This window comes from Tachypleus tridentatus, chromosome 1 (assembly GCF_004210375.1).
Source record: "Tachypleus tridentatus isolate NWPU-2018 chromosome 1, ASM421037v1, whole genome shotgun sequence".
Lineage (NCBI taxonomy): Eukaryota > Metazoa > Arthropoda > Merostomata > Xiphosura > Limulidae > Tachypleus > Tachypleus tridentatus.
Window position 1 is genome coordinate 131,073,335 of NC_134825.1, and position 14,329 is coordinate 131,087,663.

The following is a 14,329-nucleotide window of genomic DNA, read 5'->3' on the forward strand; positions in this document are numbered from 1 at the left end:
AGACGTTATTGGAACAATGCAAAACTGATTTTGAAAAGTGTATTAAGTTGTTTCTCTTTAGTTTCGAGGTATTGCAAAAAATTATTATTTAATTTATTCGCATCTTTGGTTTGCCATGTTTTTTTACTGACAAAGAGACATCTGTCAGAAGAGTCAAATATTGATATGTCAACTGATTTTGTTTGTCTGTCTTAAGTGCAAAGCTGCAAAATGACTGCGCTATGACAACATGAATTTTACTGTTATAAGCCGTCGAGTTTTCTGCTAAGTCATCGGTGGGGCAACATCGACTATAAGTTGTTAAGAGAATGCATTAAGTAAACATCTCAAAAACTTCCTTTAATCGGCCTTGGATTAAAAAAGAATTCGGTTACAGATTTATTTTATATTTCATATATAACGAAAGTGTTTTAGCAATTTAACAAATATACATCATAGGGTTCACGCATCTTTACAACAAACTTCAACTAGATTTCTCACATCGGGGTTATGAGTATGTTGTAAGGGTAGCAGTTAAATCCCTCTCTTTGTTTTGACAAAAATAATTGGTTGTGATTAGTGTTAACTAGCTGTCTTCCCTCAAGTATGTGATTTCAAAATTAGGGACAGCTGCTGCAGATAGTTATCGAGAATCTTTACGCGGGCTCCACATGGCGAGGTGGTTCAGGCGCTTGGTTTGCAATCTAAAGATCGCTGGTTCGAATCCCTGTCTCACCAAATATGCTTGCTCTTTCAGCCATGCAGGAGTTATAGTGTTACAGTCAATCCCATTATTCGTTGGTTGGTAAAAGAGTAGCCCAAGAGTTGGCGGTGGATGATGATGACTAGATGTCTTCCCTATAGCCTTTCACTGCTAAATTAGGGATAGCTCTTTTAGAGCCCATGTGTAGCTTTGCGCGAATTAAAAAACAAAACAAAACCTTTGTGTGAACATTCAAAACAAACCTGAGTCTTAGCAATTAGGAATCATATGTTTAGTCTTATACAAAACCGTTTTATTGTATTGCTTATTTTTACGTCTAGATCGATGTGAGTTAAATTTACAGGTTGACATTTAATACTACTTCGGAATTATCACCTGGCTACAAATTTGTATGTAATGAGAGCTGCGAACATTCTTATCGAAACTGCGCAACATTACCTACTTTTAGTACTCACAATCTAGCTTATTAATGTATTGTACAAATATGGCCTGCTTTCATCGAATTTTCGTTGTCTGACGCGTAATATTTATTCAAAGAGTTGTATAGAAACACAAGTTTGCGTACATCCTTAAAGAAGTAGTAATGAGAAATTCTGCCTGAAGTTATAAAGTCGTTATAACTTGTTTTCAATTTTATCTTCACCTTTTCATCTATCACTTCATCAGTTAATAATACTAATCAATTAGTCATATTGGAAAGAAAAATGAATTATACAAAACAGCAATAACAAACAAACGAAATTTAACTCTACAAAGTTAAGGGGAGGGGGTTAAAAACTCAGAAAAATGTCCTTTAATATACATTGTGAACTAATTAATGAAATTTAACTTATAGGTTCAAATAACAAACAAAAACTAGAACAGTTTATTGAGTTACGACAAGCATTTCTTCATTTCAAAGTTAATGTTTATCTTTTACTCTACGATTTTAAATACGTTTTGCCATCTACAATGAGTCTAGGTACATTACACTGTTAGCATTTCCGTTTCATTTTAAGAAATGTTTACAGTTCTTAAGATGTTTGAGGTGACACTTATTTTGGGGTGGTGGTGGTAATAGCAATGCCAAAACTGATCAAATAAATGATCAGGTAGTGTGAAGATAAAATTTCCTTAATGATATTTTATTTTTAATTGTAGAGCAAGCTATATTCTGATACTGTATTTATGAACAGTTTTCTGATAGAATATAAAGTTTACATTGCTACTTATAATAAAATAACAACTAAAATGATGCCAAGCAAATCTGTATCTTATGAAGAACCATCTTAAAAAGTTAAATTTAGTTTATAGTGACCATAGGTAGTATCTTCCCGGAACTTTAAAACATTATCTGATTAATTAAAGCATAAGTAGTACAATATTTTTTTCCAGCGAATAAAACTACACAGATTAATAAACGACTACGAAAGAAAATCAAATTATTTTCCTAGATCTGAGTTGGCAGCGATCCACTCCAAATAGTTAGTAACCTTTGTATAAACACCAGGAAATCCAGGTTCGGCACATACACGATAACCAAATGGAACCACGCCAAGTAATATCCAACGTCCATTCTCTTCTATCACCAGAGGGCCTCCGGAATCACCCTGTTAAAATAGTCCTTTTTTAAAAGCATGTTTAATGTAATATGCGGTCATGTAAGTAACCTGAACGTTTATTTAAAATTCAAGTAACATTTTGTAACAAGCGGAGAGTGTGATTTAATAAAATGTCTATAAAATGGGTAATTTCAAGCCGACATTTGTATATATGACCGTATGCACATACCTCGCTGGCTATGACAATAGAAGGTGCGTATCTAGAAAAAACGCATATGAGTTTCATCACTCACTATTTTTCCTTGCTTGAGTTACGCTTTGGAGCGACCCGGCATGTCCAGGTGGTTAAGGCGTTCAACTCGTAATATGAAGGTCGTAGGTTCGAATTCCTGTCGCAACACATATGCTCGCCTTTCAGCCATGTGGGCGTTATAATGTGACCTGTCAATCCCACTATTCGTTGGTAAAAGAGTAGCCCAAGGATTGGCGGTGGGTGGCGACGACTAGCTGCCTTTCCTCTAGTCTTACACTGCTAAATTTGGGATGTCTAGCGCAGATACTTCTCGTGTAACTTTGTGTGAAATTTAAAAACAAACAAATGTTTTGAAGCAAAAGGTTTAGTTAAAGGTGTGAAATCGCTCCTATAATTTTTGACGCATGAGTGTTGTATTTATTTGAACAGCTTGATAGAAACAAAAATATACTTCTTATTGCTTCTGTTTGAATTGCACATAATTTTGCCACCCGCTAGTACAGCGGTAAGTCTGCGGATTTACAACGCTAAAATCAGGGACTCGATTCCTCTCGGTGGGCTCAACAGATAGCCCGATGTGGCTTTGCTAAAAGAAAACACCCCCAAACTCACACACACACACGCGCACATAATTTTAGGCGATAGTTGTTTTTTATTACCGCAAAGTTATCATACTGTCAGCTATAGCGTTGGCAGTAGTAATTAATCACTTTGTCAGTTAATATTTCATGATTGTTTACTTTTTATAGTGAGAAGGTTAAAGGCAGACGATTAATGAAAACTGTGTTTATAAGTTATTGACGTCGAGACTATCGAACGTCGTGTGAAATTTATTGATGTCGAGGATGTAGAGATTTCTAGAGGGCGAGTAGACGATTAAGTGACAAATATATAGAGTGAAATGAGCGGAAACAGCAGACAAACAAAAAATTAAAGTTATTTGAAGTAAAAGTTTGACTAAGAAAATTTAAACGCAAAATTAAATGTTGTAGGACTGTAAGGCCTAAGAATTAATATGTTAAAGGAAACCTAAGTTTTAAAATAAATAAGAAATGCAGTTTATTACGTCAAAGCGATTTCTAAAAGTAATTAAACTAGCCTGAGTATGCTTTGACAAGAGAAACAAACGATATCTGAAGTATAAGACAATTACTGGAAGAGCAGTATATGAGTGTGGTAACTCGAGTCACATGTCACATTATAAGTGAATTATATACAAAATACTAGTGTGGTGGAAATATAAAGAAGTAGCCCAGCCTGTCAACTGAAACTCTAAAGCAATTTAATAGGCCTAAGTGAATTTTTGACAAGTGAAGAGAACTATATATATAGTGTTTATGATATGCTATGATCGCTATAGTGTAAAGTATTGGTTGTATATATGTTTAGTTAGTATATATATTATTTTGAAAACAAGTGGAATGCGTATTTTCATTTATATTTGAATTTATCGCCGACAAATCACAGACACCTACTGTAGTAGAAACATTAGTCCAACATCCATATTATTCAAAGCATTTACTAAATGTAAATTTACTAAATATGTATAATATTAAGAATAATAAGCCTCCGTTATTTTGAGACATACTTAATTCTATTTACGGAAGTCTTATAGCATTTAAGGACTAGTTAGTTAGATATTAACATTATGTGTTCATTGACTCCAGTTAATAAATGTGTAAACCAAAATTTTTAAAACGTATTTTCAAAAATTAATATTCCACAGACATTCGTCAAACACGAACATTAGTGGATTATCGGTCTTTTCTGTAATGACAGTGTTTTGTTGACAATTGAAACTAAAAGAATAATAATAAAAAAGCGGCGTTTCTAACATTACGTTATTATTAAAACATTAAACATTTTAATAAAAATATATTAACTATACTGTCTTTGTATAAAAGGAAACACGTGCATTTCCCCTCTTATTAGTTAATTAGACATTTCAAAAGTTTAGTGTTTATATCAAATGTACAAATATATCGAATTTGTATACATAGGATTTTTTTGGTTTGTTTGGGAATTTCGCACAAAGCTACTCGAGGGCTATCTGTGCTAGCCGTCCCTAATTTTGCAGTGTAAGACTAGAGGGAAGGCAGCTAGTCATCACCACCCACCGCCAACTCTTGGGCTACTCTTTTACCAACGAATAGTGGGATTGACCGTCACATTATACACCCCCACGGCTGGGAGGGCGAGCATGTTTAGCGCGACGCGGGCGCGAACCCGCGACCCTCGGATTACGAGTCGCACGCCTTACGCGCTAGGCCATGCCGGGCCTGTATACATAGGAAATCATTGTGTTATTTCTACAGAACACTACTGCTCTATTAATTACTATTAAAGTGAATGATTTAGTAAAGACTGAAGACGTTATCTAATATTAAATATCCAATACTTTACAAGTGTTTTTCTTTCCGTGGGGAAGTCCAGCACAAATAAGGTCGTCTGTGATCCCCCTTGGAAGCTCTTTTCCTTTTAAGGACATGTAGGAGTCGTGACACTGTTTTCTGCTGATAATTGGAATAGATATCTGTCTTAGTACGTTACTTAATTTCATTCCTGAAAACAATAGCAAATATTCTTTTGAACAAAAATCTTGAAACCAGAATGGTCTTAGTTCTTATTAATAAATAATGATAAAATTATATGGTTATAAATACATATGTATTCATCACAGAGTGTTAAGTATATTATATTAAAACGATATTAAATACTTATATCAGCTAATTACGTGACAGTGACAGCCGACATAAAGTCGCAATGAAATGCTATGTAGCTGAATCGCATTTTTTATTGTATGGCATTAGGACCTGGTTTGGTTTGTTTTGAGTTTCGCGCAAAGCTACACAAGGGCTGTCTGCGCTAGCCGTCCCTAATTTTGCAGTGTAAAACTAAACATAAGGCAGCGAGTCATCACCACCGACCGCCAACTCTTGAGCTATTCTTTTACCAACGAATAGTGGGATTGACCCTCACTTTAAAGCGCCCCCACGGCTGAAAGGCCGAACATATTTGGTGTAACGGGGATTCGAATCCGCTATGCCGGACCACGCATGAATGAATGTGGCAACATGGATTGTAACGATGTGGTAAAGTTTCAAAATCGTTTTAATAAAAGGAACTCAACCTCTGTTAACATAAATGTTTGATAAATATCAAAACATAACATTAATTTAAATATGAACATATCTATCACGGGTATATTTATATATAAATTTCATGCAATAAACATATTCAGCCGCGTTTTTGACACAGAACTATTGAACAGGATTTTCCACAGCTTTGTTCTTGCAACAATAAGTGTTTACTATAAAAGATGTTGTTTTGAAATAAGCACAAAGCTACTCAATGGGTTATCTGTGCTCTGCCCACCACGGGTATCGAAAACCGGTTTTTAGCGTTGTAAGTCCGCGGACATACCGCTGAGTCACTGGGGGGCAACTATAAAAGAAGAACCACAGCTTCAGTCGGTATCATCCAGTTATTAACAATGATGTTATTTTAATTACACTAGCAGATTGGCCAACTATACTACGGACTGTTAATTTGTTATTTATTCCAAGTGGACTTAGCCCTCCTCACCGTGGCACAACGGTATGTTTATGGGCTAAAAACCGGGTGTCGATACCCGTGGTGGGCAGAGCACGATTAGCCTATTGTATAGATTTGTGGTTAATTCAAAACCACAACAATTCAATTGCAATTAAATGTATCAAAGTACATGTGCCACCTAATTACTCAATTTCGTTTACTTACCCAAAAGGTTTCAAACAACATTATCTTTTGTCCATCAGCTGCTCATTTTCTGTTTGGCTGGTTGGAATTAAGCACAAGGCAATACGATGGGTTATCTGTGCTCTGCTAACCACTGGTATCGAAACCCAGTTTCTAGGCCGCAGACATACTACTGTGTTACTGGGGGGGGGCTACGTTTTATGTTTCTAAAATACACACTAGATTTTTAAATTCTTGAACAGTAATACTTATGTTCTTATGTAAACACATTGTGCTAATGTGGTGGTAAATCAGAAAAACAATTATTTTTAGCAGAATTCTATCATTGTACTTACAAATAATTATTTCTTAATTTACTACTACAAATAATACACAGTATGGTTTGTTTAATACACGTAAGGTTTTTTAACCAGTATATTTTTCAACAGTAATTGTGTATTTTGCTTTCTAAATACAAGCAAGATGTATTATAAAACATTATATGCAAATATACTGTACTTTGTATTTCATTAAGTAAGATTTGTTTGTAGTTAAGCACAAAGCTGCATAAGGATTTGTCTGTGTTCTAGCTACCATGGGTATCGAAGCTCGGTTTCCATCGTTGTTTGTCCGGACATACCACTGTGCCTTTTGTTGACATTCTATAAGGACAAAACTTGTGAGGTTAACGTATTTACAGCGAATGTAATTTTTAAGTTGTTGAAGATGTAAAATAGCAAATTATTATTTTTGTTATTATGATTGTGTTTATTGTTCATTTGTTATATCCGTCTATAGTTTAGTTTAACTATGAATTTCTACTCAAATCCTACGTCTAACTAATCACTTATATATTGAATAAATGTGAGTATATGACGGAATTGACACCAACTTCCCTAGTGGCGATGTACAGATACTATTAATATAGCAGAGGAAAATGTAAATTTTTGATCACCTAAGGTTGTATTCTCGTAGCCCACTCTGTGAATGAAGCCTCACTGAAACAGAGAAAGAAAGAAATTATTGCTGTTTTTCACTCGATATTTTTATTGACATAAAGAGATGTTTTTGGAATATTACATTTGCCTTTTTTCTTTTCTTGAACAAGATATTTCTTTTCTTCCTTGTTCTTTTTTCAGATTTAATATTTTAAATTATATTAATGACTTATTGTTTATTAATATTGGTGTAAAGTCCTGTCAAGGCACTTTTTTATAAAACAATATTATTCCATGTGCAGCTATTATATATTGTGTTACTAAATACTGGCACTAACTGCTGGACAATGTTAATTTTTTTTACTTGTATTATATAGTGTACAATGCTAGATATTCGATTTCTTAAACACTAGTGGACCGCCTGCAGTTTAGTTTGTGGCTGCGACAAATGTGGGCCCGGCATGGCCAAGCGTGTTAAGGCGTGCGACTCGTAATCTGAGGGCCACGGGTTCGCATCCCCGTCGCGCCAAACATGCTCGCCCTTTCAGCCGTGGGGGCGTTATAAGTTACGGTCAATCCCATTATTCGTTGGTAAAAGAGTAGCCCAAGAGTTGGCGGTGGGTGGTGATGACTAGTTGCCTTCCCTCTAGTCTTACACTGATAAATTAGGGACGGCTAGCACAGATAGCCCTCGAGTAGGTTTGTGCGAAATTCAAAAAGCAACAAAAACAAACAACAGCGACAAATGTGACGGCCAATACCACTAGATCCCAGCGACACAGTGGTACGTCTATAAACTTGCACTGCTAGTAACCAAGTTTCGATACTTGTTGCAGGCAGAGCATATATATTCTATTGGGTAGCTTTCTGCATAATTACAAATAAACAATACCACTATTAAATCAAACAAAATTATTAAGAGTGATCCATAATTTGGCAGCGAGTTCTGGGTGTTTTCCTTCTCGCCTAACAACTCAAAATTAAGAATGGCTACATGCAGATAGCCCTTGTTTGTAGATAAAAATATAATCTAATCAACTAACTTAAACAAGATTACCCTAGGTATAATTACTGTACGTTGTTAAATACAAACTAAATTTCTTCCATGCTTCCAAGTTTAGCTATTGTAATAGTTGAAATGTGTAATTAAACCCACTGTAAAACATTTTCCCCCATCCTGTCACTACGACAGTTCTTCCTCCAAAATTTTGTTTGACAAAGCTAGGCTTAGGTAAACACACTGGACGAATTCTCTCAGTGAATGTAATTCTTTGATTTAGCTTCAAAATAGCAATATCGTGATATATTAGCTTGGATGTGTAACGCTCATGCTTCTTAATAGATTCCACCTGATATCTACTCCCGTCTTCCAAGGCGGACGCTATAAGCAGAAGGAGACCTGGAAAACAATATATGGCATGTAATTAGTGATAATCTTCTGTTATACGTCATTTGTTCCAAGCTATTATAGTTGCTGAATCGTGATGATTGTCACTGACTGAATATTTTATTAGAACCCGCAACTAATGTCATTGGAAGAACAGCCTGGACTCAGTATGGCACAGAATCCAGAATACTCGCTCTCAGTACGAAAATGGAAATGAACCAAGAAACTTATAAATGATTTATAACTTGAACTCTACTCTCTTCAGTCCTTTTAGACTGGCATATCACTTGGTGAACACAGCTCTTCCCAGTGGCAGACATATTCTCTTCCTAAAAGGCATTTCATAAGGACGCTCCTCTTAAACAGGTTATTATCTTTAAATGGCTCAAGCAGACATTTAATGCATCACATGAGCAGTTTGTTTCACATAGTAAATAAATAGTGTTCCATAAACGTTTGTGTGCGAGTATGTGTCTACGGTTTTTCTGGCTAAATAATATGGAATAATTTTAGCAAAATTCCTGCTAATAAAAGAATTAGCAGATTTAGCTATGGAAGTGTATTAGATCTGCGACAATATTCTCAAGTTAAAGATAGTATCTGCATGAAGTGGGAAGCTAAACGAAATTTCATGTAATAAGGTTGGTTAAATTGAACTTAAAAGTACTTAATTAAGCATTGAAAGCAAATATGAAAAAAGATTAAATTAAAATGGCCGAAAATAAAGAAAATGACTTTCTCTCTAATTGTGGCATCATACTTTAAGAAAATACTGATCACAATATAAAACTGCTTCATGTAGCGATTAAGTAAGCCTGAATGACCTACCTTTAGAGATTAATTTTTTCCATCTAAATTCCTCAAATATATGGCAATGTACTATCACTAAGACAAATACATGAATAAAAATGTATAAATTGGGTAATTACTAATGATAGAAACATAAACATATTTTAATTACATGGCGAGCTAATGGACTCGCCATAATTTGTTTTGCATGGCTTACACGCCTTTTATCAATATTCTATTATACTCTAAGTTCTCTATTCTATTAGAGGATAGAAAGGATTGTAAAGTTTATTTCATCTAAAATTGAAACTGTAATGAATATTTATGAACTTCATATATTCAAAAGTCAGTCGTATATTAAAAATTATAATATACGAAGTGCTCGATTTTGTTCTACTGCTGACCATACGTTGAACTTTCCCTAACAATTTGTTATGAAGAATAAACTATAGATCTTATAATTTTCGACAGAACTTTTATTATTTTTAGACGTTTAAACATATCGAAGGCACAATGGATCATTGAAGTTGGAAAACTTGACAAATTATGTAGTCGAATACGTAGTTTTAAGCCAATCTTTTCATTAAAATAGCTGTTTGATTCAAGATATAGCTAAAACTTTGACAGCTTTGACTTCTGAATTTTCGTTAGCTTCACATTTTGGTGTATTTTCTCATAATTGGCATAACAAGGTAAGCCTAGATTTAATGCAATGACACTTTGGGTTAGCTTTTCTTTGGTAATTATTGTCACCATTTTAAGGTTGATAACATTGCTCTAGATTGATTTAAATATTTTGGAAGAATTTTTTCCTAAAACTGCCGATGTGCGAGTTGTTTGCTTTCACAGAAAACATTGAAGATTGTAATAGAACACTTTCAAAATACTCTTTGAGTGTTATGCTATATTTCTTTGATCATAAACCTATCTGTGGCAAAATTGAGCTTTCAAATGACCAGAAATACGCTATAGAACAAATTCGTTGAATCTAAATATGTAGCCTGTGGCATTTATACAACCCGCATATTCTGCGGCATACCACTAGTAAATCATTGTAACAAAATACAATTAATATTTATTTAGAATAATTTGCTGTCTTGTATGAATTAAATATTCTATGTAAATATAATTTTTTTAATCCATTAGAAATAATTTTTATTTACTTTAATTTAAAACAATGAGCGGCAGATATGATGTAACTCTTCGGGATAATTGTGCCTCCACAAATAAATTCTTCCCGTTTTCCAAAGGTTTCTTTAAAAATTCCTGTCTTTTGCGAAAAAAGATAAAGTAATTCACATAATATTTCATCACTTTCTATTGCAATGACAGTTTTTACAAATAAGCCCCCCGCTAGTACAGCGGTTTGTTTACGGATTTACAACGCTAAAATTAGGGGTTCGATTTTTCCTGAGTGGACTCAGCAGATAGCCCGATGTGGCTTTGCTATAAGAAAACACACACAATTTTATAAATAAAATGTTTTCGCTAAATTTAGATTATTTTACGTTTTGTCAAGAAAGGTATTCTATTTATTATACCCAAAAAATTTTCTAACAAAAACTTACTGGGATTCTCTTTAAAAATAAGTAAGACAATAAACTACAGCCACGATTTAAAAGGGTAAAGTTTCTTTAGCTATATATATACTCTTCAAAAAAAGAAACGCAAAAGATATATTTTTGTTAATTTAGAGAGAAATACATGTAATAACGTTACAAGCTCAGAGTATGTGATGTTACACGTGTTAAGGCACTGATTGTCAGACCAAAATGACAATAAAAGTTGTGCACTTTGAAAACGGAGGAAAACATCGGATTTTTCGCCAAAACGCATTCGTGTCCAATAAATTTGTTTGAGAGTTCTGCAAGTTCAACACGTGCAAAATCCCCTATAAAAGTGACGGGTTCTCGGTTTCCATAGCTAAGTGTTAACCCACCGACACGCAATACAGTTACGCCAAGACTGACTAAAGCACAACGCAACAACGCCATTGGTCGCTTGGAAGCAGGCGAATCTCGATCAGATGTTGCCAGAGCTGTGAATGTCCACCCAAGCCCCATCACAAAGCTATGGAATCGTCACCAACAACATGGATCAACTTGTGACCGTCCACGATCTGGCAGACCTCGTATGACCACGCCCGCACAAGTTCGCTACATCCGGTTACGTCACCTTCGGGATAGGACCACCACTGTGACATCTACTGCCTCAACCATACCAGGGCTGCGTAGGATTTCCGATCAGACCGTACGCAACCGTCGACGAGATTCTTTGGCCCCATGTGCAACCCATCATGGTGAACGTCAACGACGTTTTTCAACATGACAACGCCCGTCCTCACACAGCTCGACTCACCACTGTCTTCTTGAGACACCACAACATCAACGTTCTTCCCTGGCTCTCCAGATCACCAGATTTAAACCCCATCGAACATCTTTGGGACGAGTTGGACCGACGTCTGCGACGGCGACAACCTCAACCGCAGACTCTACCTCAGCTTGCAGCAGCTTTGCAGGCGCTGAGTGGACAGCCATTCCACAGGATGTGATTCGTCATCTCATCGCTTCCATGGGCAGGAGATGCCAAGCAGTTATTGATGCTCACGAGGGGCATACTTGTTATTGACGTTGGTTGAGTGACATTAAACTTCAACTAGTGAGCGTGGACTTCGCCTTTGCAGACTTTAGATGTTCAGCAGTGAATGTGCAAAGTTTCACACATGTCATACAGAACTACCCGGAATAAACTTGTTAACAATATGTCTCAAATTTTGCTCTTTGCGTTTCTTTTTTTGAAGAGTATATGTCCATTTATATAAATTTTTAATTAATATTGCTTCCTGGTCAAAACTTAAATGTTCATATAGGATTAAGGGCACTAATTTATTTAATAAGCTTATTAATATGAATTATCGAGCCATATAATAGAACTATAAGTTAAACATTAATTAAATGTAACAAGTACACTGTTTATCCAATCACGTCTCTCACTCTTAAAAAAGTAGTATATTATTTTGGTATGTAAGCATGTTATGTCTCTTTTTATCCTCTCATTTTAGCCCTGCATTTACCTCGCTAGAAGAGGGGTTTCGATACCCATGATGAGCAGAGCACAGATGGCCTATTGTGTAAGTTTGTGCTTAATCCCAATCAATCAATTCTCATATTAATGTGCAAATTTGGAAAAGGAAAGAAAATAAATTGTTTATTCTGAAATTATGTTGTCTAGATCATCGTAAGGCTGATGGCGTACTAATATTATCCTCTGGAGATAACGTCTGTTCTACCAAACGTATATGTTGCTGTGATATTTCAATACTGTGTAAGAATGCAAACAGCGTGTTCTTTGTTGGTACAACAGGAAGCGTTTCGAGAGTACGGCCGCTTTCATGTTAAAAAAGAATGAAAAGTCACGTGGTAACTCCAGTTGCAATGAGTAATTAAAGTTTAGACTACAAAATAATACAAATGAGTTGGTTGACGAGAAAAAATAATTAAACTTATTCACCAGCTTAGTGTGTAATGTAAGTTCTAATTCTGTGAATTTTTTATAAGTGAATTACGTTTGAAAGAGTTTAAGGTAAACTATCTATTAGTTAAATTTAATGTTACTTTGCCAATTATCCCGCTGATTCTCTCATCAGATACGCATAGACAACGACTTCTAACGAGTCGGTTTCATAAATCCAAGTGAACCTACCCAGTAGGCTTTCCGAATATCAGTTTAACCTCCTTCTTTATCGTTTAGAAAAATGTGTTGGGTATTGGAATATTGATTACCTGTAGAAAATGCGTAAGTTACTGAAGTATGTGTGTATGTTTTCATAGCAAAGCCACATCAGGCTATCTGTTGTATTCACCGAGGTGAATCGAACCCCTGATTTTAGCGTTGCAAATCCGAAGACTTGCCGCTGAAGTAAAATATAAAATAAGTCACGAAGTCATTCTAAATCCAACGATTATAATTTCCTTTCGTAAGAAAGTTCAAAAAGTCACAGTTGTATTCAGTGGCGTATTTAAGTAAGGGCTAAAGGGGGCTCAGCCCCAGGGCCCATGGTCTTATTGGGGGCCCACACAACCTTAAATCCGCCACTGGTTGTATTTCTAACGTTATACGTTCACACTACTAAATAAGTCTTTATAAAGATGTACACGACTTATTCTGTATTTGTGTGCCTTTCGTTTCCCTTGAAGAAACGCGGTTACCTTTAAAGTACAAAATCAAAATTTATTCGGATTTTTCTAATCACCAAGTACAAGATTTAGCAACATATTAAAAAATATATAGGTAACTCCCCCTCAGTAACTCAGTCATAATTCTGAAGGCTTGTAATACTGAAAACCAGGTCTCGATCTCCAGCACAAAGAGCTTGTTATCTAACTTTCAGATTAATAACAAACAAACAAACAAATTAAAATATTTTTCATTTTTCACTGATTTCATAAATAAAGGTCATTTGAAGTCAACTTATTCGGCATTATATTTTGTATTTATTAATGTCTCATAGATTTTTGAATTTGTCTCGTCTGAAAAGTTAGTCATTGATCACTTCTCCTAAGTTCGTTGTTTCAGTTAAATGTATATTGTAGTGTGATTTAAACTAAAGCAATTTCCTACACGAGGGACGGAATGAAAAGAATGTTTATTAGTTTTCTAAAAGTAGAAATTGTGTTCTACTTTGGAACTGTAATACTGTTGATTTTAGGTTGATTATATTCCAGTTAATGCAGATTTCCAAGTTTTAGGAAAATTAATTAAAAGATATGAAGGCTTTAAAAGCTATAATCTTTGGCATATTAATAAGTTCAAAAACTGTACGTTACCATCAACGGCCAGCTGAAACGTTCGACCTCCTCCCCGCCAATAAGTGCAATTTGTTTGTTTGTTTGTTTGTTTTGGAATTTCGCACAAAGCTACTCGAGGGCTATCTGTGCTAGCCGTCCCTAATTTAGCAGTGTAAGACTAGAGGGAAGGCAGCTAGTCATCACCACCCAATAA

The 14,329-nt window shown here is 35.2% G+C and overlaps 1 protein-coding gene across 1 annotated transcript; it reads right to left on the bottom strand.

Moving 5' to 3' along the window:
* Window positions 1-326: 326 nt before the first annotated feature.
* LOC143233145 (clotting factor B-like) lies at window positions 327-8,573 on the bottom strand (the record flags this gene model as incomplete). Its single annotated transcript, XM_076469088.1, has 4 exons — window positions 327-2,292; window positions 4,896-5,010; window positions 6,257-6,274; window positions 8,275-8,573. Coding segments are annotated over 4 exons (600 nt in total), but the record flags the coding sequence as incomplete, so codon positions are not given.
* Between the last annotated feature and the right edge of the window lie 5,756 nt (window positions 8,574-14,329).